Here is a 27,094-nt window from a genome sequence, read left to right on the forward strand (position 1 = left end):
CTTTACTTGTTATCAACTAATGTGATGTACCCATTAGAGCTGGGTAGCCTCAGAGCTGCCCTAGAGATGCCGAAATAAAAAATCCCAGTCTTCACCAGGAATTGAGTCTGGGATCTTCGGTTCGAAAGCCAAGCACCTTACTACTCGGCCATCGCGCCACCACTACACATAAAGGCTACGATAATAGTCTTCTACAGAAATACTTTTTCAAAGCCGTTCTTCTATCAAGTTCAGCTGGTCTATCCTAGAGTGTCTCTCTCTATTCTTTCTTCCTCTCTCTCTCTTCGTCTCTCTCGTTCTTCCTCTCTCTCTTTTTTCATCTCTCTCATTTTGTCTCTCTCTTTTTTTCCTCTCTCTCTTTGTCTGTCTCTTTCTTCCTCTCTCTCTTTCTCTTTGTCTCTCTCTTACTTCCTCTCTCTCTCTCTCTTTGTCTCCCTCTTTCTTCCTCTCACTTTGTCTCTCTCTTTTTCCCTCTCTCTCTCTTTGTCTCTCTCTTTCTTCCTCTCTCACTCTCTCTTTGTCTCTCTCTTTCTTCCTCTCTCTCTCTTTGTCTCTCTCTTTGACTCTCTCTTTCTTACTTTCTCTCTCTGTGTCTTTCTTCCTCTCTCTCTCTTTGTCTCTCTCTTTGACTCTCTCTTTCTTACTTTCTCTCTCTGTGTCTTTCTTCCTCTCTCTCTCTCTCTTTGTCTCTCTCTTTGACTCTCTCTTTCTTACTTTCTCTCTCTGTGTCTTTCTTCCTCTCTCTCTCTCTTTGTCTCTCTCTTTGTCTCTCTCTTTGACTCTCTCTTTGTGTCTTTCTTCCTCTCTCTCTCTTTGTCTCTCTCTTTGACTCTCTCTTTCTTACTTTCTCTCTCTGTGTCTTTCTTCCTCTCTCTCTCTTTGTCTCTCTCTTTGTCTCTCTCTTTGACTCTCTCTTTCTTACTTTCTCTCTCTGTGTCTTTCTTCCTCTCTCTCTCTCTTTGTCTCTCTCTTTGTCTCTCTCTTTGACTCTCTCTTTCTTTCTTACTTTCTCTCTCTGTGTCTTTCTTCCTCTCTCTCTCTTTGTCTCTCTCTTTGTCTCTCTCTTTGACTCTCTCTTTCTTTCTTACTTTCTCTCTCTGTGTCTTTCTTCCTCTCTCTCTCTCTTTGTCTCTCTCTTTGTCTCTCTCTTTGACTCTCTCTTTCTTACTTTCTCTCTCTGTGTCTTTCTTCCTCTCTCTCTCTCTTTGTCTCTCTCTTTGACTCTCTCTTTCTTACTTTCTCTCTCTGTGTCTTTCTTCCTCTCTCTCTCTCTCTTTGTCTCTCTCTTTGTCTCTCTCTTTGTCTCTCTCTCTCTTTGTCTCTCTCTTTGACTCTCTTTCTGTCGCCCCTCCCCCACTATCTTTCTCTGTGTGTCACGCTCTTTAACTCTTACCGCTCCTTTACTGAGAACCTGAACAGCAGACGAGATTGTGAAACATTTTAATTTTAATATTTTAGTGCATCGAAAAAAAAAGGGGGGGGGGCATGGTGGCAGAGTGTTATAGCGTTTGGGTTCCAAACCGAGGGATCCCTGGTTCGAATCCCTTACATCATCTGCTCTATATATCGCAAGGGAATCTTACTACTTACTAGAGTGCTAGTCAAACAGCGTAACATTCAGAAACATACAAGAAACATAGAGTGACTTAATACAAGCGTTGCAGTAAATGATGACAGTTGTGGATACAACACACACACACAAACACACACACACACACAGCGTGTTTAATAAAAATAGGCTAACCAGTATCTCTCATTATGTGACGATGCCTAACACACGCTCTCTAAAGCATCCATGCACGCTCAGACGTGCGCGCGAGCATTCCCTACATGCATCAGCAGTATTACATACGTCACCAGCCTCTCTCTGGGTATTCCATAAACAAGCAGTGACTAACGGGCGCTAACTCATTACTCTTATTGTACCGCGAGATTGACGGGGTGACAGACATCCAGAGAGAACGCTGAGAAAGGGCAGCATAGTTGGAAGCAGAAATGAAACCAACTCAAAAGGTTGTCCATCCACTGTACCGCATGCCTTCACAATGGGCATAGAACTTCTTTAGGGCCGCTTCATCCATAGAGCGGGGGGAGAAGGGAGGGGCGGACAGAGCGGAAGTCTTTGTCATTACAAAATTAATTAAGTTCTTTTCAACTCTTCTCCTGGGTTTTATTCCGTGATTTATGAAGGAAACAAATTTCATTTGGAGCCAATTACGAATGTGGACAAACACAGGCCCGTGGGCGCGTAGGAAGGACTTAGACATCAGCAGACGACTTTTGTCCTAGATCTGTGCAATGCTATGAGTATAAAGAGACTAAATATATCGACTTTGTTGGTTGTTGTTGTTTTTTTTACTTTCAAGATATTTTAGGTTTTGGTTTATTAAATTTGATCAGATTGACAACTCTAAGCAAAGTTCATAATCAATGACATTTAATGTTACTTTTAGTCAGTGGCGGTTTCAGTGCCGGAGTGAGTTTGATCGATGCCCTAAGAAAATTGAACTTTGCTTTAGTGGATATATCTTTTCGTTTTACATGTTTCGGATGTTCCTTCAGGATGAAAAAAAATTACAGTGGGGCGGCTGGTAATATTTAAACCCGGTAAAATCGAGCGAACAGTCCAGAGCGCATACCACACGACTAGGAGACCATCTAATTGTACGTTCTGACGTAAGAGATAATCATGTAAAATTCATTAATAAACATTTTCGGAATTTCTATCTTTAGATTTGTTGTTTATTTATTTCGGACTTTTCGCTTTATTTGTGAGATAATAATATTATAATAATCCACTAAAACCAATCATAACATAACAGAAGATCTACACAACCAATCAAAGCACAACAGAAGATCTACACAACCAATCAAAACACAACAGAAGATCTACTCAACCAATCAAAACACAACAGAAGATCTACTCAACCAATCAAAACACAACAGAAGATCTACTCAACCAATCAAAACACAACAGATGATCTAATCAACAAACCAATATACAAACTTGGTTTGATATGATATTATGATATGACATAGAAAGATATAGTTATATTCTACAAAACATGCTAGTGCATTAGCGATAGCAGTAGGTCTGTAGTTCATAGTTCTTTTTATCATATCAATCAATTATGTCAGAAAGAACTCATGTAAAAAAAAAAAAACAACAACACTCAAATACTAACTATCATATTTTAATGTTGTCAATAACCCTTCAAACATATGTTACATAATTCTCTATGTGACTGCGTGTACGTATCATGTGCTTTCAGAGAAGAACCAAGGGACGTAATCGCTAGTCACTAGTTTTACTTTTCAGCTCATTTTTGGTAGGAACTAAATTCTAAAACTGAATTACAATTATTAAAAAGTTGAAAAATACCATAGAAAAAACAACAACACTTTTATGGATTGCATGCGCTTGACAGTGTCATCCTAATGGTGCAGAGATCAAATCCAACTTCTGAAGAAAAAATAAGGGGGAGGTAAGTAAATTAGAGAAATGATTTTCTTCTTCCACAGAGTTATGCTTTACTCCTTACTTTGCAGCAAGTAAACTTTACACAAAAAATATTAAAATGTGTGGTAGAGGTTCAATCCGCTTCGCTACCTATTAAGGGAGCTCGAGTTCAAATCTCGATTCGAGTTGAATTGTGCTTGCTGAGTGTTGTTACCTGTCGTTGACTTGTAGTACCAAACTATTGGTAGACAACTAAACTGCTGCAGGCGTAATATATTGTGCCTAATAAAACTTGAATAACTTCTTTGCGAAATATACGAAATATAACTTGAATGATAAGTTGATATGAGATAAAAGTAAATGTACTAGACTTTAGTAAGACTGCTTTTTTTTTAAAACAAAATCTAACTCACTACAATAACACTTTATTTCAGTCTCACCTTTCTGGAGTCGTCTGTCCTAACACTGAGTGCCTAAATCTCTTCCCAGACGACCTATTGCGCCACTGGACCACAAAAGAGATTGGACCAGAGCGGACTGGCTTGAAAGATGTGGTATACAAAAGTTGTATCACCGGATTTTCCCGTTGGGTCCCAAAACACGAGACTAATAAGTATTCAAGTTAATCAGCTAATTGCTATAGAATTTTATTTCCGCACAATAGATGATTGTCAGGGGAAATATAAAATATATTTTTTGATGCAGACTCCACAAGCAATAATAACTAGAAAAGAAAATTACTCAACCAAAAAATGGCAGCATAAAAAGATTTTTTTTTTTTAGAATCTCAACTTTACTTTTGTTTAATAAACCAGTGAGATAACATGACTCCGAGAAATGACGTTCTAATTAGAACTGAATCTTATTTAACCTGACAGTAATTCATCTTTGAATGCTGAACATAAATCGAACAAATCTTTGATAAAGTTTCATGGACCAACACCCATTTTGTCCTTTTGAAAACAAACCATGTCAATGTCTTATGTAGCTACGCTTGGTGCCAAAGCAAAGCTTTATATCTCAGTCGAAAGAGGACATGGGGGTTGGGGGTGGTAGAAGGCGATGGGGAAGAAAGGTTGTTTTTTTCCCACAATGCTCATCCCAGCCCCTACTTCCTGTGGAGATCGTCTGAAGTCTCGTATGAAATGCGAGACAAATCACTCCGACTCGTCATTTTCCCTGCAGGTCACGTGGGCCGACATTTGAATACATTAGTGCGAGTGAGCTATGGGAAGTCTTGACACCAGACAGAAGACTACAATTACACGGTGTCAATGAAATAGCGCTGGCAGACTTTTGGTTAAGTAGCAACCTATATGAGACAGAATACAACAGATGTACCCGTACAAACATTCTCAAGCCAAGACATCTGTACATGTGAAAGACATTTTTATAATTATGTTTTCTTTTTTTTTAATCAATACACACAGCCTGAAAAATAATTAGTTCCGTTCTAAAAGACCTTATTAAAAAATGGAGACTTATGTCTGTTGAAAGTCTGTTCACCTCTTTACATACTTTTAAGATGACTAATATTCAGGGACCTGTTTTTTGCTGATGACTGTGCCCTACATGAGCTCCAAGACTGATCTGCAGAGCATGAACAGTCTACGGCAAGGGTTCTCAACCTGTGGATCGCGACCCCCTTGTGGGTCGATTGACCATCTGCCAGGGGTCGCCTAAGACCATCGAAACTATGGATTGTTATTATGTATTATTCTATTGCTGTATGTGTGTGGGGGAGGGGGGAGACGCGGCAGAGTGGGGGATTGTAAAAGGGGTTGCCGAACTTAAAAGGTTGAGAACCGCTTGTCTACGGCCTTACTATCAATACAAAAAATGACGGAAGTCTGCTTATCTTATCTTTTAAATTACAGACGTTAATTCAAAAGAGAAGATTATTATATCCTTCTAATTTCTTGTGCCAGCTCCAGTTTCAAGCATCAACATAAATGGAATGGAAATAAATGCAGTGGACAGATTTACCTACCTTGACAGTACGAAACAGAGACATCGATAATGAAATCGACTAGCCGAATGGCCAATACCAGTGCATCCTATGGTATGCGGTTTAGACATGTCTGGAACAGACGAGATATTACCACAAGTACCAAACTATGAGTGTATCGAGCGGTCATCCTCCCCGCATTGCTCTATGCTTCAAAAACGTGGACAGTATATAGAAAATAAAATGCAAATGAACTTAATCACTTTCACATGATCTGTATCAGAAAAATACTAAATGTCAAAATAGCAAGACAAAATATCTGAGACTGAAATCCCTTGAAGAGCGGGGCCTGTAAGGCATCCAGACAATCCAGGTGCAGTCTAATTTACCAATTCTGCCAAAATGGAAAACTCCCGCATCCCTAAAGAGTTTCTTTATGGCAAGTACAAGGTGAACAAAGAGAACGATTCAGGGAGACCCTCAAAGCGACTCCGAAAGTCTTCAAGATTGGCCTTACTACATGGAAGATGAAAGCACATGACAGAGCATCATGGCGCCGCGCTGTGAAAACTGGCGTTCAAACTGCAGAGGACAAGAGAACAGCGCTGCAGAATATAAGCGCCAGGGAAAAACAAAACAAGGCCAAGGACACTAGCTGAAGCTGGAAATAACCTGCCCAGTACGCAGCCAAACATTCCGGGCTCAGATAGGTCTCACCAGCACAAAACCGCAGTGCTAAGCCCTAAGCCCCTGGATGACGCAGCAGACCATCATCAAACCACGATAGAAGAACTCTATAGATCAGGGGTTCTCAACCTGTGGATCGCGACCCCCTTGGGGGTCGATTTACCATTTGCCAGGGGTCACCTAAGACCATCAAAAATAAGGATTGTTATTGTCTATTCTTCTATTGCTGTATGTGTGTGTATGGGGGGGGGGGGGTCGCGGCAGAGTGGGATATTGTAAAAAGGGGTCGCCGAGCTTAAAAGGTTGAGAACCGCTGCTATAGATCTACTCGATGCAATTGTTACGAGAAACATGCACAACACACTCTACAGATGTCTGTTTTTTAAATTACTTCTAAACTTAGGAAATCTGAAAACTGAAATTCAGTACACTAGACACGAGATAAACATATTTGTATTCGATTATTTCGTAAAACATGATCCAGGACATACTGAAATCAGAAAGATCTAGATGTCGATCTAGTGACAACCTAAAAAGTGACTTCTAACTGTAAAAGTACAAAGACAGTTAGTCATTATACTGGTAAAAACACCAATGCATTTTATTTAGACCTGGCCAGACATTCACTGTTTGCCAGTTTGTATTGGTAGGAATTTTCCAAAAAATTCTTTATGTCAAAATATAAAATTTTTTTTACATAGAACTATTTGTAGTATTATATGCAACTCTTGCTGTTTTTTTTTATGTTCTTTCATTTGATTTGTATAAAAAATTGTGTTTTAAAAAAGTCTGAAATAATACTACTACAAAGCAATACGTTTAGATAGCTTCCATATTTATTTCAAGGGGAAAATCCATTTGTGTTAATCGACCTTCTCTAAATTGTCCTCAGACTTTGAAGTCACGCAAGTTGGCAGCAACTGTTGTCTCATTTATTCAAGAATGAAGGGTGAAAATGTGAATTGTTAATATATGTAGATAGCAGTAGCGTCATTAGTAGGTGCAGTGTGTGCGGCCCGCGCCGGGCAACATCCACCCTAGTGACGCCACTGGTAGACAGGTCTAATTTTCTGCTTGCAGTGTGATAAACATGTTTCAATAAAAAAATGACACTAGTATGTTTCTATTATATAAAACCCGAAACGCATATTATAATTTAATTTTACGTTTAAATTTGAATCATACATGAAAATTTTGTTTCAGAAAGTTAACCAAAAAAATGCCATTTTGTTCAATTTAATCTTTATACGGGCCGCTATGATACACACAAATGGCCGTAACATAATAAAGGCTCGCATCTATGGTGTTGTATGTGTTACGCGTGTTTGGAGTGTTTGGTGTAGGAAGTATGTCAGATATCCACTGTGGGGAACAAGAGAATGTGGGAAGTCGGAGAATTCTGTTGAAGAAAACTCACCACTAGCGACAATTCTTTGTCCAGCATGCAATTATACAAAAAAGTGTTGCATGGTATCTTGCTACGCTAATCTACAAAGACATACTGCTGCAGGGGTGAACACCTGTATAGAAAATGCGATAAACATGCATATAAGTAACCATGGTTATATGGCCTTGAGGTATGCGCGCTGGGATTTTGTTCTGTCCCAGATTTATACATTGCCCGCGATAGGAGATTCCCTTGTCACAGTCAGGTTCGAAAACCAGACCAGTTCTCATAACACTTGGTCCAGCAGGTTTACATATATGCATGTTTATCGTATTTTCTGTATGCTAATCTAGTAGAAAAAATAAATAAAACTCACCACATTTGAGTACAAGTACCTGGCCATGGGGTACCGGAGGCATTCGAAATACTCCCCAGTTGTCCAACACCCCAGTTCCCGAGTTCTCTATAATTTCGTACACCACGCTTTTTGTCGGGCATGGGTTTTTCATCATCACCGAGCGGCCCTTTTTGACTTTGGTGGACTTCGAGGCCTGGTAGTGGTCAACCTCGAAGGTCAGTTCTGTGGTGGTCAGAGGCTTGTAGTAATCCTGCAAGGGGTCCGTCCCCCATTCACACTGGAGGCTCAAAGACAATTTGATTTTGTCTATGAATGAAAGATGATAAAATCAATAAGGTAATAGCAGTACATGAGGAGTACTTGAGGGTAGCCACTAATGGGAGGGTTAGGAAGTACAGGAGTAGCAACAAATGGGAGGGTTAGGAAGTACACGGGTAGCAACAAATGGAAGGGTTAGGAAGTACGTGGGTAGCAACAAATGGGAGGGTTAGGAAGTACATGGGTAGCAACAAATGGGAGGGTTCGGAAGTACATGGGTAGCAACAAATGGGAGTGTTAGAAAGTACATGGGTAGCAACAAATGGGAGGTCTAGGAAGTACATGGGTAGCAACAAATGTGAGGGTTAGGAAGTACACGGGTAGCCACAAATGGGAGTGTTAGGAAGTACACGGGTAGCAACGAATGGGAGGTCTAGGAAGTACTCGGGTAGCAACAAATGGGAGGGCTAGGAAGTACATGGGTAGCAACAAATGGGAGTGTTAGGAAGTACACGGGTAGCCACAAATGGGAGGGCTAGGAAGTACACGGGTAGCCACAAATGGCAGTGTTAGGAAGTACACGGGTAGCAACAAATGGGAGGTCTAGGAAGTACATGGGTAGCAACAAATGGGAGGGTTAGGAAGTACACGGGTAGCAACAAATGGGAGGGTTAGGAAGTACATGGGTAGCAACAAATGTGAGGGTTAGGAAGTACACGGGTAGCAACAAATGGGAGGTCTAGGAAGTAATCGGGTAGCAACAAATGGGAGTGTTAGGAAGTACACGGGTAGCCACAAATGGGAGGGCTAGGAAGTACACGGGTAGCCACAAATGGGAGGGCTAGGAAGTACACAGGTAGCAACAAATGGGAGGATTAGGAAGTACACAGGTAGCAACAAATGGGAGTGTTAGGAAGTACACAGGTAGCCAAACAGTGAAAGGGAGCAGTAGCGGCCTTAGGGGGTGGCAAGTGGGGCAACCATCCCAGGCCCCGCGCCGGAGGAGGGCCCCGCGATAGGAGATTCCCTTGTCAAAGTCACATTTGAAAACCAGACCAGTTCTCATAAACATGACATTTTTGGTTTCGAAATACCGTTCAGTTTCAGTAAAGACAGCATCTTATGACCTGTACATTCTAATCTGCTATAACTGTTTAATCAACAGTTCACCTTGGCATAAAAAAAACAACCAATCAAAATCGTTTATTTCATAAATAAAGAGTCTTACAGTACTGTTATGTTATATTGATAAAACTCAGCAGCACGAGGTTTCTGTAAATCACGTTAAAATGTTTGTAAAATATTTTAAATGTTTTTGGATGTTCCTTCACATTTGAAGACAATCTACATCCTAGTCCTAATCTCCCGCAGGACAACGGTAATGGCAGCGGGCAAGGGTATGAACCCGGGGCCATCGAGACGACAGAACAAAAGCCCAGAGCGCATACCGCAAGGCCATGCAGCCATCCATACTTATAAGTACGTGTCAGCGTGATTGGATTAAGCTCAGAGAATGTTCAATGGTAGCGCAACGGATAACCTGATGCTGGAATAAATGAGAAAAGAAAAACTGCATTGGCGAGCAGTCTTAGCAAGAATTATTGCGGTCGTTTAGAAATTAGAACATTGTGTTCCCTTCTTTTTGTACTTTATAGTGTACTCTATTATTCTTTTCTTCTTTTTTTGTCTTTTGTAGGGTAGTTTCATTTTGTTTAGTATAGTTTAAGATAATTTGCATATATTATCGTCATTTTATTTAGCTTGAAAATGTTTTACAGCACGTTTCGTGGAAGAACAGAAAAACTTTATGCGCCAAACAACGGTCAGTTTTTTTAGGCTTGCTTTGAGACAAATTCGACCCCCAACCATGCAGAAAGAACATATTCGGCGAATTAAGAACGCCGAGGCTCACGACCAGTACCTTGGATATAGATTTGAAATAGTATAGTACTTACTTGTAATGAAAATAAGGCATACAGCATTTAGAGGCCAGCGATTTCGTTAGCGTGACGTGGTACGATTTATATAGTTTTCCCATACGGCTTAAAATAAGATGAGATAATTCTTATTGATCCAATCTAATGGAAATTCAGTTTGACTACAATTGACAAGCTCAGCGAAACTACTGTACAAGGCCCCGCACATGACATTCGCCCAGGGCCCCGCGCACCACTAAGGCCGCCTCTGACAGGGAGCAACACTGAGAGATCAAGTTATGAAGCAATTAACACCAAGGGTAGCGAATTTCAAAACCTTCTTCCATAACGCCCCTTCCACTATCATCTACAATGGTTTTTATTGCTCAGCAGTTATGTAAGCACCCATAAATCAGTGGTTCAAAAAAAACTTGTGACCTATATGTGTACCACTATTATCATCTCTGTAACGCTGAGAACCCCTCGTCCACCCCCGCCCCCCATGTAATTGCATCTACGTGCTGAGATGACAGATCATAGAATTTGGTTCCCTGGTTGTTAATTTTAATCTGAGACGCTGTTCCCACGTCTAATACTCTGTTCCTTTTTTTTGTTTTTCGACTTAACTCTTTCTCTCCGTAAGTATTTACCCAATTCTGGTGGAATCAACGCTGGTAGCGTCAGTTAGGAGAGAAAGAGTTAATGTTTACAAAGGCTGAAAAAAAAGCAACTTCTCATAAATATGAAGTTGGAAAAGACAAGATGTAGTACGGATGAAATAGAAATACCATTTGGAACATCAAAAACTATAAATCTTTTACAAATATTCAATTGGTGGGATTAGTGTATGCATAACTATTGTACATATATCCCTTACAAATGTGAAAAATGTGAAGTGAAAAAATGTAATCTTTTTGACCTTGAAAAACATCCCTATCCATGACCAGATCTTTGTGAAATTTATTGTTAAGATGTATAATAACACCGATTATGAGTTTGTATAAATATAAAATAAAATAATATTAAAGAATGTGAATTAAAACTTGATATTGTTTTATTTATTAACAGAACATTATAAATGTGTAGTTAAAGAGGTGTAACACATTCCCCCTCCAAACTCTTCCCATACCCTTGGGGGTACGCGCACCTCACTTTGGGAAACACTGTAGTAGAATAGAAGAATGTTTACTTTTGAGGCCTAATGTACTAGTTTGTTATGAGAAACTTGACTTCAGATGCATAGCTCACAGGGATTGTTTGTGAACAGTCTAGGATCAAATCACGATAGTTTGAGAACCTTCACTGCGGTAATAAGACGCTGTTACAAACTGACATATCAGATGGACACCGCAAACATAACAAGACACTTGACCCATTCACTGGACACTGGGCACAATAAGAGAATCGATCCGGCTCAGCTTGGCTCCAGCCTTACGTGAAGGTCTCAGCGCCATACCTTAGTCAAAGATCTTTTTCTTTGTTTTTCTTTCAAAAGCCATGCGTTCTCTTTCGTTGGGTAGTTTTGATTACAAGTGTGAGGAATTACGTCATTTCCTCTGACCTAAGCTAACATGAGCGGCAGCGGGCGGCTAAGAGGGTAAAGGATAGCCAATGGGAAAGTTTTGACATTTTTAAGTCGCCACACACAGGGCCGAATTTAGACTTGAAAGCAGCCTAGTTTTGTTTAAGATATTGTGCCCCCTTTTTAATCAACATAAGGTCATTTATTTCTTTACTTTTTTTTCAAAATAATATTTGGGGGACCCCCAGGCAAGTGGGGGCCCTCAGATATAACTTATGTTGTCTATAGGTAAATTCAGCGCTGGCTACACGCAATGTTCAAAAAAAATAATTTTGGAGCCACCAAATAGCTTTCCAGATAATAGAGTTATACATTTTTACAATACCGCTACATATTAGTAGTGGGCAAAACCTCTAGCCTTCTGGCGGAACCTGGACAGGAATCTCGAAAATGTCTCTAACGATTTTCCACGACATTGGACAGTTGATGTATATCGTTGAGAAAAGAATTATTTCTTCGTTGTCCCCAGTGGGAGAAGTCCAGTTTGACCTTTAGAATTTGTTCAAAGTATGAAATAATGTCATTTAAATTCGGCCAGGGAAGTAGAAAATATTTATCGTGAACAGACTTCGGGAATGTCCGCATGTAGGCCTTATTCATTCAAGAGTTTAATAAATTAATGTTCAGTAACGTTTTGAGTACCGTCTTCTATGTCTTCCTCTTTTCATTTTCCTACATTTTCTTTAGTTTCCATTACAACGCTACCACATTTCTTCATATTACTTCCTCTTCTTTTTTTTTTCTCTTTTGCTTAATCAACGTAAACGAATTTTAAAGGTCAAAGTGTAAACAAATATCAGAGAGACTACTGTGATTAACTTTTAGTTTTACAGTATAGATTTAAACTGATGATTAGACAATGGCAGAAGTATACAATTTGTAAGAGCTAGGCCTACATATGAGGTCACTAAGTATAGATTCAACGTACCAGTCAATGTCCAAGAGTTTAGGTTGGACATCACTTTCAGGACAATGTCCTGACCGTCCCACTGTGCTGTTACGTTGCTGCGTAGCTGTTCCTTCAGCCGGAGCTGGGATTGGCCAGCGCGGCAAGGGATGGCGTAGCTGTCCAGCGTGTGAATGACCCCGAACGTGTCACCTGGGACCAGGCTTCTTGGAATGAAGAAAACGTAATTCCGTGACGGCACGTAAAGTCCAGCGCTGACCAGAGATGACCCTAGGGGAGAAAAGAGAAAGATGCATTAGGTCATTTGTGATACATCTAGACCGATCTATACTAGCAAACGTTGACTGTTGACTGTTCTAAAACAATATGTAGAAATGGCCTGTAATCGTCCAATTCTTCTTATCTTATCTTATATAATACAGACGTTACTTCAAAAAAGAGGATGATTACGTCCTACGCGTCATGCATTCAGTCATGCATATTAACCTATGATTTAAACTCTGCCAAATCACTGGTTTTCCTGGCTAGCTCAGGCAACCCATTCCATGCTCTAATAGCACTAGGGAAGAAGGAGTATTTGTACAAATTTGTCCCAGCATATGGGACGAGGAATGTGCCTTTATCTTTGTGTCTTTTAGGTTGAAGGCTTGGTCAATAATTTTGGTGACAGTGGTTATTTAGAGTGAGAGGCAGAAATACTTGACTACCTAGCAGAGATTCTCAAGTTCGATTTCTATGTATTTTTTTTACAAAGCTTATATCAACTTACTCTGTCTGTCCGTCTGTCTGGTAAAAAGTTTTTACACGTTATTTCTCTCCTACTCAATCTCGGATCAAGTTGAAATTTAGCACAATTATTTCTTTTACCTGACAACACAAGAATCAATAATAATAATAATAAACAATGAGCTGAATAACCGTTGGTAATTCATTATTTTTTTGGTATCCAACACGGGAAAAAAATCGTACTTGACAGACGTGGGGGTAGAAGTTGAATTAGTCCCCTTGAGGAAAGTGAACATTTTTTATGTATCTAAAAAGCGATCACGGTAACATTCACAGATACCCCCATCTCCCCTTTCCCTTTTGCCAACGTGTTCAGATAAGTGATAGGATCATAGCGTAGTGAGAAAGCTAAAAGCATGAAATTGCGCTAAATAAAAACAATGGATTTCATTCACCAATCATAAACAAACAACATTTAGCCACGTGATAATATTGATAAAACAATGGAGAAAAAAAAACTGTCACGTGACAGCCTGTGTGTATATTGTATAGAAGAGATAGAGAACCACGTGGCTAAAGGTTCTGTCAGATATACACACACAAGCAAGTCAAGCCTAGTCTACTATGGTGCGTAATCAACACGTCTGACGTCACATAGAAACCCGGTGAAAATCGGACTGTTTTGGATGCGCAGAAAAAATTACGTCAGAAAAAAAAACATCGATTACTAGATCTAAGTTATTTTTGAAAGTAAAATAATAAATAAAATAATATATTCCTTATCTGTAAATCAAAACACATATAAGATCACATATTAAATCATATTAGATAAAAAATTGTCAAAACCATCGGATTTTCCCGTTCATTGACTGGATTTTTTTTTTTTCCTCGTTCATTGACTGGATTTTGTTGTTTTTTTTCCGGTTCATTGACTGGATTTTGTTTTTTTTTCCTCGTTCATTGACTGGATTTTGTTTTTTTTTTCCGGTTCATTGACTGGATTTTGTTTTTTTTTTTCGGTTCATTGACTGGATTTTGTTGTTTTTTTCCGGTTCATTGACTGGATTTTTTTTTTTTTTTCCTCGTTCATTGACTGGATTTTGTTGTTTTTTTCCGGTTCATTGACTGGATTTTGTTTTTTTTCCCCGTTCATTGACTGGATTTTGTTGTTTTTTTCCCCGTTCATTGACTGGATTTTGTTTTTTTTTCCCCCGTTCATTGACTGGATTTTGTTTTTTTTTACCCCGTTCATTGACTGGATTTTGGTTTTTTTTTCCCGGTTCATTGACTGGATTTTTTTTTTTTTTCCTCGTTCATTGACTGGATTTTGTTTTTTTTTTTCCGGTTCATTGACTGGATTTTGTTTTTTTTTCCCCGTTCATTGACTGGATTTTGTTTTTTTTTTCCCCGTTCATTGACTGGATTTTGTTTTTTTTCCCCGTTCATTGACTAGATTTTTTTTTTCCCCGTTCATTGACTGGATTTTTTTTTTTTTTTCCCGTTCATGGACTGGATTTTGTTTTTTTTTCCCCCGTTCATTGACTGGATTTTTTTTTTTTTCCCTGTTCATTGACTGGATTTTGTTGTTTTTTTCCGGTTCATTGACAGGATTTTGTTTTTTTTTCCTCGTTCATTGACTGGATTTTGTTTTTTTTTTCCGGTTCATTGACTGGATTTTGTTGTTTTCTTCCGGTTCATTGACTGGATTTTGTTTTTTTCCCTGTTCATTGACTGGATTTTGTTTTTTTTCCCCCGTTCATTGACTGGATTTTGTTTTTTTTTCCCCGTTCATTGACTGGATTTTTTTTTTTTTTTTCCCCGTTCTTTGACTGGATTTTGTTTTTTTTTTCCGGTTCATTGACTGAATTTTGTTGTTTTTTTCCTCGTTCATTGACTGGATTTTTTTTTTCCCCCGTTCATTGACTGGATTTTGTTTTTTTTTCTCGTTCATTGACTGGATTTTGTTGTTTTTTTCCGGTTCATTGACTGGATTTTGTTTTGTTTTTTCCCCGTTCATTGACTGGATTTTGTTGTTTTTTTCCGGTTCATTGACTGGATTTTTTTTTTCCCGTTCATTGACTGGATTTTGTTTTTTTTTCCCCCATTCATTGGCTGGATTTTGTTGTTTTTTTTCCGGTTCATTGACTGGATTTTGTTTTTTTTTTCTCGTTCATTGACTGGATTTTGTTTTTTTTTTCCGGTTCATTGACTGGATTTTGTTGTTTTTTTCCGGTTCATTGACTGGATTTTGTTTTTTTTCCCCGTTCATTGACTGGATTTTGTTTTTTTTTTCCCCGTTCATTGACTGGATTTTTTTTTTTTCCCCGTTCATTGACTGGATTTTGTTTTTTTTTTCCCCGTTCATTGACTGGATTTTGTTTTTTTTTTTCCCCGTTCATTGACTGGATTTTGTTTTTTTTTTCCGGTTCATTGACTGGATTTTGTTGTTTTTTTCCGGTTCATTGACTGGATTTTGTTTTTTTTTCCTCGTTCATTGACTGGATTTTGTTTTTTTTTTCCGGTTCATTGACTGGATTTTGTTGTTTTTTTCCGGTTCATTGACTGGATTTTTTTTTTTTTTCCTCGTTCATTGACTGGATTTTGTTTTTTCGTACTATTTAACTTTTAAATTTTCCAGAAATAATCTTCAGCAGATTCCACAGTGCATATTTTTTTACAAGAGATTTTCTTACTAGCCAGACAGGAGAAAAGAGTGAAGGACTTTACAGAAAGGAAGTTAAACCTTCTCTTCCTGCAGTGTGTTCTCTCTTTATTGATTCGTCATTATTATTGCATAAAGACTCTCTTAGCTGTCTCTTGATCAAACAAAGAGTTACAACTTCCATGTAGGAAGGTGGGGACTTTTTTGTTTACTAAGGGTCGGATTGTGCAATCATGTACTTTGGTATCTATCATTTTGTTAACAATCCTGAAAAAAAAAAGAGTTTAATATTAAAATTATTATGATTATATATGATTATATATATATATAATAGCCCGGGTGAGGCGACCCCACCCTGTAAAACCACTATTGCTACAGAAAGGGCAAACTTGACACACACAGAAGACTAACAGATCTTTATGGAAACAGCTTGCCGCCCAATGCGCCGAACGGCGAGGGAGGACCTAAGTCTAAGTAAGTAATATATACATATATGTTGGCCTCCTTCAATCGTAGAACGACTATGGTTCATCTCGTACACTTCTTCGTGTGGCTGTGGAGCCCTATTTTGGAGAGACACTCCTGTCCACAAGTATCGCAGGTTAAGGTGGCTTTCGTTTCAGTGGCAGAGGAGCTGGCCATCTTTCGCATCTTCCAGAGCTGAGGCCCATGCTTTTTCGCTGTCCATAGCTTTCTTGGTCACTGTCTCTCTCCATCTGGTGCGGTCTAGAGCTATGTCTTCCCAATGGTTAATATTGATGTTCACTGATTTGAGGTCACGTTTTATTTATTACATATATGTAACGGAGGTGGGGGGGGGGCGACCAGTTTTTCGAGTTGTCCGTAGAGGATGACTTTCGGGATGCGAGTGTCCTCCATCCGGCGGCGAACAAGTTCAAGCCAGCGCAAGCGGCGTTGTCTGAGGGCTGTTAAGATGCTGGGAATACCTGTTCGCGCAAGGATCTCAATATTACACACTCTTTCTTTCCATGTGATTTTCAAGATCCTAAACAGTGCTTTTTTGTGACGGTACGCACCGGTAAGGCGTACTGGAACCTTTTTAATGTGGGGAAAAATTAGTACTTTTCTTGTATTTTAACGTTTATTATTAATTTATAAGTAGTTAGAAGTAAGGCAATGCATCACTGAGTACCGACACTGTATATATATATATCTCCTTGCCTTTTAGTAGCTTCTACTGGAGACTTGCTGTGGTTTCTCGAAATGTGAACATTTTTGATTCCGTTCACACAACCTTGCAGAGTATAATACGTGATATATATATATATATATATATATATATATATATATTGCAGAGTATAATACGTGATATATATATATATATATATATATATATATATATATAAATATATATATATATATATATATATATATATATATATATATATATATATGTATATATATATATTATATATATATATATCACGTATTATATATATATATATATATAAATATATATATATATATATATATATATATATATATATATATATGTATGTATGTATGTATGTGTGTGTGTGTGTGTGTGAATGTGTGTGTGTGTGTGTGTGTGTGAATGTGTGTTCGAGGTCATTCTCCCACAGTTTTCGTTCAGTTTCGGAATTTTTTTTTCCTTCTACATTTTTAAAATCTTTATTGCAAATAGCTCTACTGCCTAATTACCCATGTCTATTTCCCTAATAGCTCTACTTCCTAATTACCCATGTCTATGTCCTTCTCTCTAGACTAAGTATCACACTGTATAAGACATGAACAAGCCTTAGATTTGACTTGAATAACTGAGATGGGGAGACACCTTAAGGGCATGGGAAAACGAATATTCAAATTTGACTAGAGTATCAAATTTAGTAAAATCGCTAAATTTAGAAAGCCTCCGGGATAGAAGACTTAAAAGTAAAGTAGCAATTATACATAAAACACTGAACCATAATCTTCAAATACATAAACAAAATTTAATAAAATACTCTGAAAGACAAAAAGATAAAGGCACATTCCTCGTTCCATATGCTAGGACAAATTAGAGCATGGAATGGGTTGTCTGAGCCAGCCAGGAAAACCAGTTAAATGGCAGAATTTAGGTCATTGGTTTAAGGGAAACTCCGATGGTTTTGACAATTTTTGATATAATATATTTTTTGATTAACAGATAATGAATATATTATTATCTTGTTTTTATTTGCAATAATAACTTAGTAATTGATATTTTGATGACATAATTTTCCTGCGCATCCAAAACGTTCAGACTTTCACCGGGTTTCTATGTGACATCACACATGCCTATTAATGTAATCTATTGACTTACTGTATAACAGAAAACCATACAGCAAAGTTTACATTCTCGTAAAAGAAATATATCTTCGTTTATGCAGTTAGATCTAGATCTTGTAAGCCAAGAAAACAAAATGCGTGTTAAAGGAGATTTACATGCCTGACTAACCACGGCAGTGTGTATCTTCTCGCCTGACCACTCAACACACAACAAACACTATCGCTTGGTTGTCTTGTCATGACTGACTACAAGTAGTCTCGACTAGCCTTACACTGACCAGTTTGTTCAAATCAGTCAGACCTGCGATCTATTTACTTCTTGGGACAGGGAGGGGCTTAGATGAAAATATTACTTTTTTTCTCGAGTTGGTTGTCCTAATGCTTTTAAATCTGTCTATCTATAACTGTACCATAGCTCTGGACTAGGCCATCACTAAGCCTAACAGCCTAACAGCTACTTTAAGAATAAAGCGATACGATTGGTCAAATCTAGTTTCCCTTTCAGTATTGTTGAGGGAAGTGACAATTGCCTAACCTAAAAATAAAATCTCAAAGAACCCCGTTTTTTTTTAGATGTCAAGAATTTACTGACTAATTTATTAAATATAAATGTTTCTAAGCATTTAAATAAAAAACGATAACATGTTTACTATTACAACTTTTTACGCAGAATTTAAATATGTCAATAACTCAAATTTGAAAAACCATCGGAGTTTCCCTTTAATATGCATGACTGAATGCATGACGCTTAGGACGTAATCATCTTTTGTTTTTTAAAGTAACGTCTGTATTATATAAAATAAGATAATATGGGAACAAGACCTATGAGCATTGGAACAAGACCTTACGAGCATGGGAACAAGACCTTACGAGCATGGGAACAAGACCTACGAGCATGGGAACAAGACCTTACGAGCATGGGAACAAGACCTTAAGAGCATGGGAACAAGACCTTACGAGCATGGGAACAAGACCTACGAGCATGGGAACAAGACCTACGAGCATAGGAACAAGACCTATGAGCATGGGAACAAGACCTTACGAGCATGGGAACAAGACCTTACGAGCATGGGAACAATACCTTACCAGCATGGGAACAAGACCTTACGAGCATGGGAACAAGACCTACGAGCATGGGAACAAGACCTACGAGCATGGGAACAAGACCTTACGAGCATGGGAACAAGACCTTAAGAGCATGGGAACAAGACCTTACGAGCATGGAAACAAGACCTACGAGCATGGGAACAAGACCTACGAGCATGGGAACAAGACCTATGAGCATTGGAACAAGACCTTACGAGCATGGGAACAAGACCTTACGAGCATGGGAACAATACCTTACCAGCATGGGAACAAGACCTACGAGCATGGGAACAACACTTTACGAGCATGGGAACAACACTTTACGAGCATGGGAACAACACTTTACGAGCAGGCGTAGTTCTCCCAAATTTATTGTTCTATTTAGAAAGTCCAAAAAGACGAAAAAAAAGTTGTCGATGAGAGGGAGGGAGGGAGGGAGGGGTGTTTAGTTTGATGTTGAGGATCAGATCTCAATCATTTTTTTTTTGTTAACGGCTAGAGCGCCCGGGACGATCATAGTTCCAGTAGCGCCCTGGTCCGGAGGGCTACACATAGTTCGCTAAATGAATAGACTATAGTCGCCATACCATAACGTCATCAGATCGTAATGTCACGAAAGCAAAACTGGAAGGGGGCGTTGCTCTGTTCTGTTTCATCTAACCCAGACATCCATGACCCAATCCATAAAGGACCGAAATGTCAAGCTGCTATGTTTATTATAGCAGTGTCCTATATAACAAAACCCCCATCAAACTATCTATATAGCGTATTAATAATACAATAGAGAATGGAGCGTATGTATCATTACTAAATGTTTCATTGCTAAGCTGATTCATTACTAGTTCTCAAACTATATACACCTTTCCATCTCCGCCCCGGTAAATTGAACAGGCTAGCTAGTCATTTAACTGGAGGCCAAGTCATTTATCATTGTGTCCTCTATTAGTTGTGAAACTACTGTACTTCAGGTTTTAAATCAGATGTAATTCAGTTGTATTTAAGGTTTCATTAATTACATTAAATCAATTGTAAACAAGCTGTAATTCGGTTGTAAATGAGATGAATGTTGTTGTGCAGGGGCGTAACTATGGATTTGGGGGCCCGGGGGGATTGACCTCTTTGGGGGCCCCTTGCATTTTGACATTCGACATATGACATGAGATAATGTACGCAAATATATATAAGCCCAAAATCAAATTGGTTCAGTATATCAGTAAACTTAACAAAAAAAATAATCATGAAGACTCTTTTAATGAATAATGCCGTTGTTTATTAGTTAAATAATGCACAAGTGACAAATCTAAATTGATATCGCTTCACGTCGTTCATTATTTGCAGCAAAGAAATCTATAACATCAACTACATCGATACTTTCTAGTATTTGTGACTTCACTGACATTAAAGCCATGATAAGCCTTTCTTGCGTCATTTTGCTCCTGAGATAGTTTTTGATGAACTTGAGCTTTGAGAATGATCTCTCACATGACGTAATGGAAGTGGCCTGAGTTAGCGGTATTCGGTGGAGGTTGCAAAGTTTGAGCACACGTAATTACCATATGAAGCCTTTTTCCTAAATATGTCTATTGGTGATTGTATTACTGGTTGAAAAGTGCTCGTGCATCAATGACATCCTTGAAAAAGCGATTTTCCATTTATTTCATCATACAAACAGGAAAAGTAGCACAGTTTGTCATAAGCGTGTCTTCATCTAACAGGTGTCTTGGTTCAAGAAGAAGCCCAAAGGTATCCATTTTCTTTCCAGCCTTTGGAATCTGCCCTTCATCTCCATATGAAATCTGTCCAGCACTTCTGTCGCAACACGTTTGAATTGCAGTTCTGTTGACAGTCCTACATTAGAACTCAACTTCCCATCAAGTCTTTTCTTTCTTCTGGTTATTTTGATTACAGGGAATCCATAGTATTCACTATCTTCTTTTGCTTTTTCGATGGATTGGGTTTTTGTCAGTTTCTCATCATTTTGCAGAAAGCATGAAAGGGTACTAATTTCTTTAGCAGCTTCCCGTATATGCAGTCCAGACTTTTGTAGTTTCTTCTGAACTATATTAATTGGGCGCAGGAGCTTTGACCAGAATTCCAGATAGGCAAAAAATTCTTAATTTTCCACTGCATGAAGAAGATTCTGTGCTAATATTATATGGTATTAAGTCATTGTTGGTTGTTTATGTTTTGTGCGAAAGCAAAAGCATTCAGAGCATACAAAAGTGGGAAAGATCCATATCTCGTTATGCTCGAGTATAGAAATACTCCGATAAGTAGACTGCCGTATTCACCATCACAACTGCTGACGAGTAGAAGACTCAGGGAATCATTCCAACTGATCCCAAACTATTGAAACCATCGGTAGCTCAAAATGCAGAGACATTACTCAACGAACAACAGATGAAAAGCAAAGTGAAATACGATGCAAAAGCTAGACTACCTAAAGATTATTCTGTCGGAGAGTTCGTCTAGGTCAAACATGCCAGAAAGCAGTTGTCATAAAAAAACATTCAGCACCCAGATCTTAAATCATAAAGACAGACGATGGAAAAACATACAGAAGAAATCAACGCTTTTTGAATAAGAGTTTCGATGTAGACATCTCTGGGTACTATGATACCGATGGAGACAATGAACTGCAAACTATTGGAATAAACGAAACAGACAGTTATAGACCAATGTCTAGAGAACTTATTGTGCCATTCAAGACAACCAAAAGTGGACGAATTGTTAAAGTTCCTAGTAGACAGGGCCGGCCTTAGGCCTCTGCAGCCTATGCGGTCGCAGTGGGACCCACGCTTTCATAGGCCCCGCGCTAATTCTAAGTATTAAATTAAACCATTATAACGTAAATAAATTAACATGGTTTTCGCGATCTCCTGATTTTCCAGGACCTCCAGGAAATCTAATGAAAAGGCAAAATATGCGATATAGTCCTGAACTTTTTTTGAATTTATTCAGATCTCCTGAAGAATAAACCAAATTGACATTTTTGGGTGCCTATAAATAAAAAGTGGCATGCGAGCTTTCATTTGATAAAAATTTATTGTAAAGGACGAAAGTAGGCCTATTTTCAAAATAAAAATAATAATTTTGACATTATGCTTATAACCCTACCCAGACTAGGCCCCGCGCGATCCGTTTCGCATAGGGCCCCGCAAATGCTAGGACCGGCCCTGCTAGTAGATATCACTCTTAAGAACTTTAAAAGGAAGGGTGTGATAATAACTTCAAAAGGAAGGATGTGCTAATATTATATGATATTACGTCATTGTTTGTTGTTTATGTTTTGTGCGAAAGCAAAAGGATTAGATGGAAATAAAAAAGGGAGTTTCCATTGAATGGAGGAAAGATAAATAGAGGGGTAATAACTCGAGTGTGAAGTTTAATTCTGAAATTATAGACGCCAAACCCGAATAATGGACTATTTTAGCATTGTTAAGAATAACTTTTAGATCTGTTATACTCGATTCTGTAAATTTTGGTTCAAGGTTAAGTAGTGTAGCCACACAATACTCGCCATTTAGATCTATTATTAGTAAAGGTAACAAGATAACTGGAATTCGCTGTATATCATGCAGTTTTATTCGTGGCAACAAAGTTTAAAATGTTAAACTAACTTTAAAAAAAAACTTTGATCTCTGTAGGAAAAAATATTTTTAAAATGTCAACAAAGTCAACGTACTGATAGACCTAGATCTAGGTTTAGTCTTTGTGATAAATTTCATCTATAAATGTTGAAACAAAAAAAAAGACACCTGTTGACACTATTTGTCAATCAAATATATTAATTTATGTATTTACAAATTTATTTCGGACACCCATTTGGGGGCCCCCCCCTAGGTGGGGGCCCGGGGGGATTTTAAAATTCTCCCCCCCATCCCCCCCCCCCCCTTAGTTACGCCACTGTTGTTGTGTGCTAGTTTAGTTAGAGAGTATGTTAGTTTCGGTAGATAAATATATTGTGTATATGATTGTTTCTTAGCGACGGTGAAAAGTAGTGACGTAATAAGGCAGACGAATGACGCAGTAGAATAGGCGAAGAAGAAGAACTACATGACGATACCTTAGAAGAAGGTTAATTATTATTAGAGATACATAAGTAGCGACTGGATAAGAAGACGAGACGGATTTCCCAGTTAGGAATAAATGTATCATTTACAGTAGTGGAATATCTTGATGAAGGTAATAGTATTAAATGTAATGTTCTTTGGCTAATAGAGAATAGTTAATGAAATACCATTGAAGTTGCGCAAGATACTTTACAGAATAATGTTCATAAGTAAGTCAGATAGAATTGAGCTGTAAATTATTAAATCATTTGTAAACATTTTTTAAAAAATCAGCTTAACTCAAAGATATCTTAGCATCCAAATAGATGAAGATTATCAGTTAATCATCTATTATTACTCAAAGGCCTAAACCATTGTTCTAAATGTGTAGGATGAAGCAAAGATGGCGGTGAAGATAAGAAAGTAAGGTCAGGTCAAGTTTCCCTTTCAGACTTTGCGATCTATAGGGCAGATGACGTAAAGGCCATCAGTTTCAGCGGCCACGGTAAACAAGGGGTATAATGTGGTCAACCGCCTTTACTTTCCCCCAACTAATGTCAGGTTGCCATGAGAGCCGGGTGGACTAAAGATGCCGAAATTAAAAATCCTAGTCTTCGACAGGACTCGAACCCGGGAACCTCGTTCGGAAGCCAAGCGCTTTACCGCTCAGCCTCCGAAGATGAGAAAGAGAGAAAATCAAAACATCGGAGTCTAAGAAGAAAGATGACGATAGCATCTATGGAAACAACAAATTCTTTGAATGATCTTATACAAGATACGAGATAATCACTAATATTTTCAAAGTCTATATCAGTGGGCGCGGTGGTTAAGCGGTAAAGGGCTTGACTTCCGAACCGAGGGCGCGTTCGAATCCAGGTGAATACTAGGATTTTGAATATCCTGAGTTTTAGGGCGCCTTTGGGTCCACCCAACTCTAATGGGTGACTGACATTAGTTGGAGAAAAGTACAGGCAGCTGGTCGTTGTGGTGGTCACATGACACCCTGTTAAACGTAAGCCACAGAAGCAAATGACTTTTACATTTTCTGGTTCGCAAGGGTCTGAAAGGAGAGACATTTATTTAAAGTCTAGATCAAGCTGGATGTAGATTTTATGACTTTCGACAAGACTCCTTTGCGAGCCCCGGGGGGGGGGGCTGGACCTCTTTAGGGGGCCCCTGCATTTTGAAATTCGACATCATGATATGAGATAATGGCGTAATATTTAATATTTAATGTAAAAAAAAAGTATTTGGAACATCATCAGATACTTCATGGTCAGCAGTAACCTCATTAAGACCTCATTAAAGACCAACTCTAGTTGTCTCTTGAGACTTATTGGGAGCTTGTTCCTTTAGATTGACTTTCATCTGTCTACTAGATCTAGGTCTACTTGTGGTTGTGCTTAAATGCTACATTACATTCTACATTCTGTCAATTAGAATTCGTTATTCATGGTTTTTAGCGACCCCCCGAAAGGGGAAAAGACGCTATTAGTTTTGTGTGGCCTGTCTGTCCGTCTGTCCGTCCGTCTGTCCCGTTTAGATCTCAGAAACTAGAAGAGAAAATGAAAATCAGACATCGTGATATTTTAGATGGGTACGTGTAGCCCTCATTAAGAAAAATAAAGAGCCATGGAAAATTTTGTGGCGTTTCGAAAAAGTGTTATTGACGGTCGTTGACTGGTAGCACCAGGCTGCTGGTAGACAGCTAAACCACTGTAGGTTGAATATATTTTAACTTATAAAACTTGAAATAAATTCAATGTGAACTATACTAGATATAACTTTTATTAGAATCTAGACGAAATCGATATGAAATGAAAATAAATATAGTGGACTTTAGGAATGATATAAATTGTATTTTGAACAAGATCTAACTCACTACGATAACACTTCTTTTCAGTCTCACGTTCTGGAGTCGTCTCTCCTAGCTAAGACCGCTGACGACAAAGTCGCCTATCTAGCATCCTTCACAATCAATCACTAACTTCTTTCAACTGTCACCATAGCAACACATAAACACACACACATACTCCTTAACAAAGAATCAGCACTTGTGCCCCTAAACAATCCATTGAGATAGCAGAATAGAAAAACAATAAATATGAAATGCAAAAATGAAAATCTACATTTCAGATAAACTTTACAAGATATTTATAAGTCAGGAAGATGTCGCCCAGACTGTTGTGGGCGTTTTAATTTAATTTGTGCAGACAAAATCAAATAGTGTATTCACTTACACACAAGACTGATTTATGGATGCAGATTTCATTTTAAATTCCTATTTAAATCTATTCCTTTCAATATTCTCCACCTTAATTTCATATTGATCTCACATATGGACTTTATTTGGTTTAGTGTGCCCTTGAATCAGATTATAAAGATGGTGTAAAGTTGTAAAATATTCACCAGTGCTGCTCTTACAACATATTTCGACAACATTATGACGTAAGGCTTTCATTCTCGGTATTGCATGCATACAAAATTAGCATAAGTACTTGCATGTACTTTTGTTTTCTATTTTTATTGTTTTAGTCGATACTGTGAAGAGACAAAAGCTGAGCTGGTTGGGTCATATTGTAAAACATGACTCACTGTCTAAAGTCATTCTTCAAGGTACAGTGGAGGGAGCACGAAGAAAGGGTCGTCCAAAGAAAAGCTGGATGGGTAACATAAAAGAATGATCCGGCCTCTCTCTTGATGTCCTGCTATGAACAGCTGCTGACCGGGAAGGTGGAGGGGTTTGGTTACGCAAACTGTCACAGCACCACTACGAACTGTCACAGCACCACTACGAACTGTCATAGCACCACTACGAACTGTCATAGCACCACTACGAACTGTCATAGCACCACTACGAACTGTCACAGCACCACTACGAACTGTCACAGCACCACTACGAACTGTCACAGCACCCCTACGAACTGTCACAGCACCACTACGAACTGTCACAGCACCCCTACGAACTGTCACAGCACCCCTACGAACTGTCACAGCACCACTACGAACTGTCACAGCACCCCTACGAACTGTCACAGCACCACTACGAACTGTCACAGCACCACTACGAACTGTCACAGCACCACTACGATGAGAGTCAATGGACAGATGATGATGATGAGTCGATGCATGACGCCATGAAAATGTTTACGTGACCAAATGTCACATGGTATACCCGACAAGGTCCTAAGAGAAGTGTAAACAGGAAGTTTATTTATACATGGGCTTCTAGAAACTTCGAGTTTCTACACAGAGAGAGTTAGTTTTTAATGTGAGGGAACTTCCGGCATGAAAACTTTCATATATAGAAGATAAACTTGTATGAAGATACGAAAAAAAAAATTTCAGTTTATAAGTTTGAAGCTTCACGTTAAATCTGACTATGTCAATTTCTTATTGAAATTGGATAATAATGATTAATGTATGTTCAATTTTTTAAAAGTTCTACTTATTTTAATATGTTACGAGATATTCTGTTATTTCTAGACCTACACAAGGACCCCCGGCATCTAGGCCTAGTAGACATTGGATTTCACTTCTGGCGATACAGCATATTATTTGTCACCAAACTTCATTGTAACACTGGCTTGAGTAGTAATTAAAATCTCTTAAATCCTAGATGTGAAGGACTATGATAAATGCTCTTTCCACCTTCTCTGGTACCCCATTTAGGTGACATTCCAGTCTGTATAATACAGACTCTATTAAAAAATTGCAGTCTCATGATGGAGGGCAACAGACATGTGAAACGTACGTCTGTGTTAGGGTTTATAAAG

At 38.5% G+C, this 27,094-nt stretch overlaps 1 protein-coding gene across 2 annotated transcripts in view; it reads right to left on the minus strand.

Annotated features, from left to right (window-relative positions):
• Positions 1 to 27,094, minus strand: part of LOC106065621 (proto-oncogene tyrosine-protein kinase receptor Ret-like) — a 206,543-nt gene that overhangs the window by 118,982 nt on the left and 60,467 nt on the right. For both annotated transcript variants that reach the window (XM_056021661.1, XM_056021663.1), the window contains exons 3-4: positions 12,525 to 12,773; positions 7,859 to 8,146 (exon numbers count right to left, since the gene is read on the minus strand). In XM_056021661.1, coding sequence (XP_055877636.1) covers positions 7,859 to 8,146; positions 12,525 to 12,773 — 537 coding nt within the window. The remainder of the gene's footprint in view (positions 1 to 7,858; positions 8,147 to 12,524; positions 12,774 to 27,094) is intronic.

The sequence above is a fragment of the Biomphalaria glabrata genome, chromosome 2 (assembly GCF_947242115.1).
Source record: "Biomphalaria glabrata chromosome 2, xgBioGlab47.1, whole genome shotgun sequence".
Lineage (NCBI taxonomy): Eukaryota > Metazoa > Mollusca > Gastropoda > Planorbidae > Biomphalaria > Biomphalaria glabrata.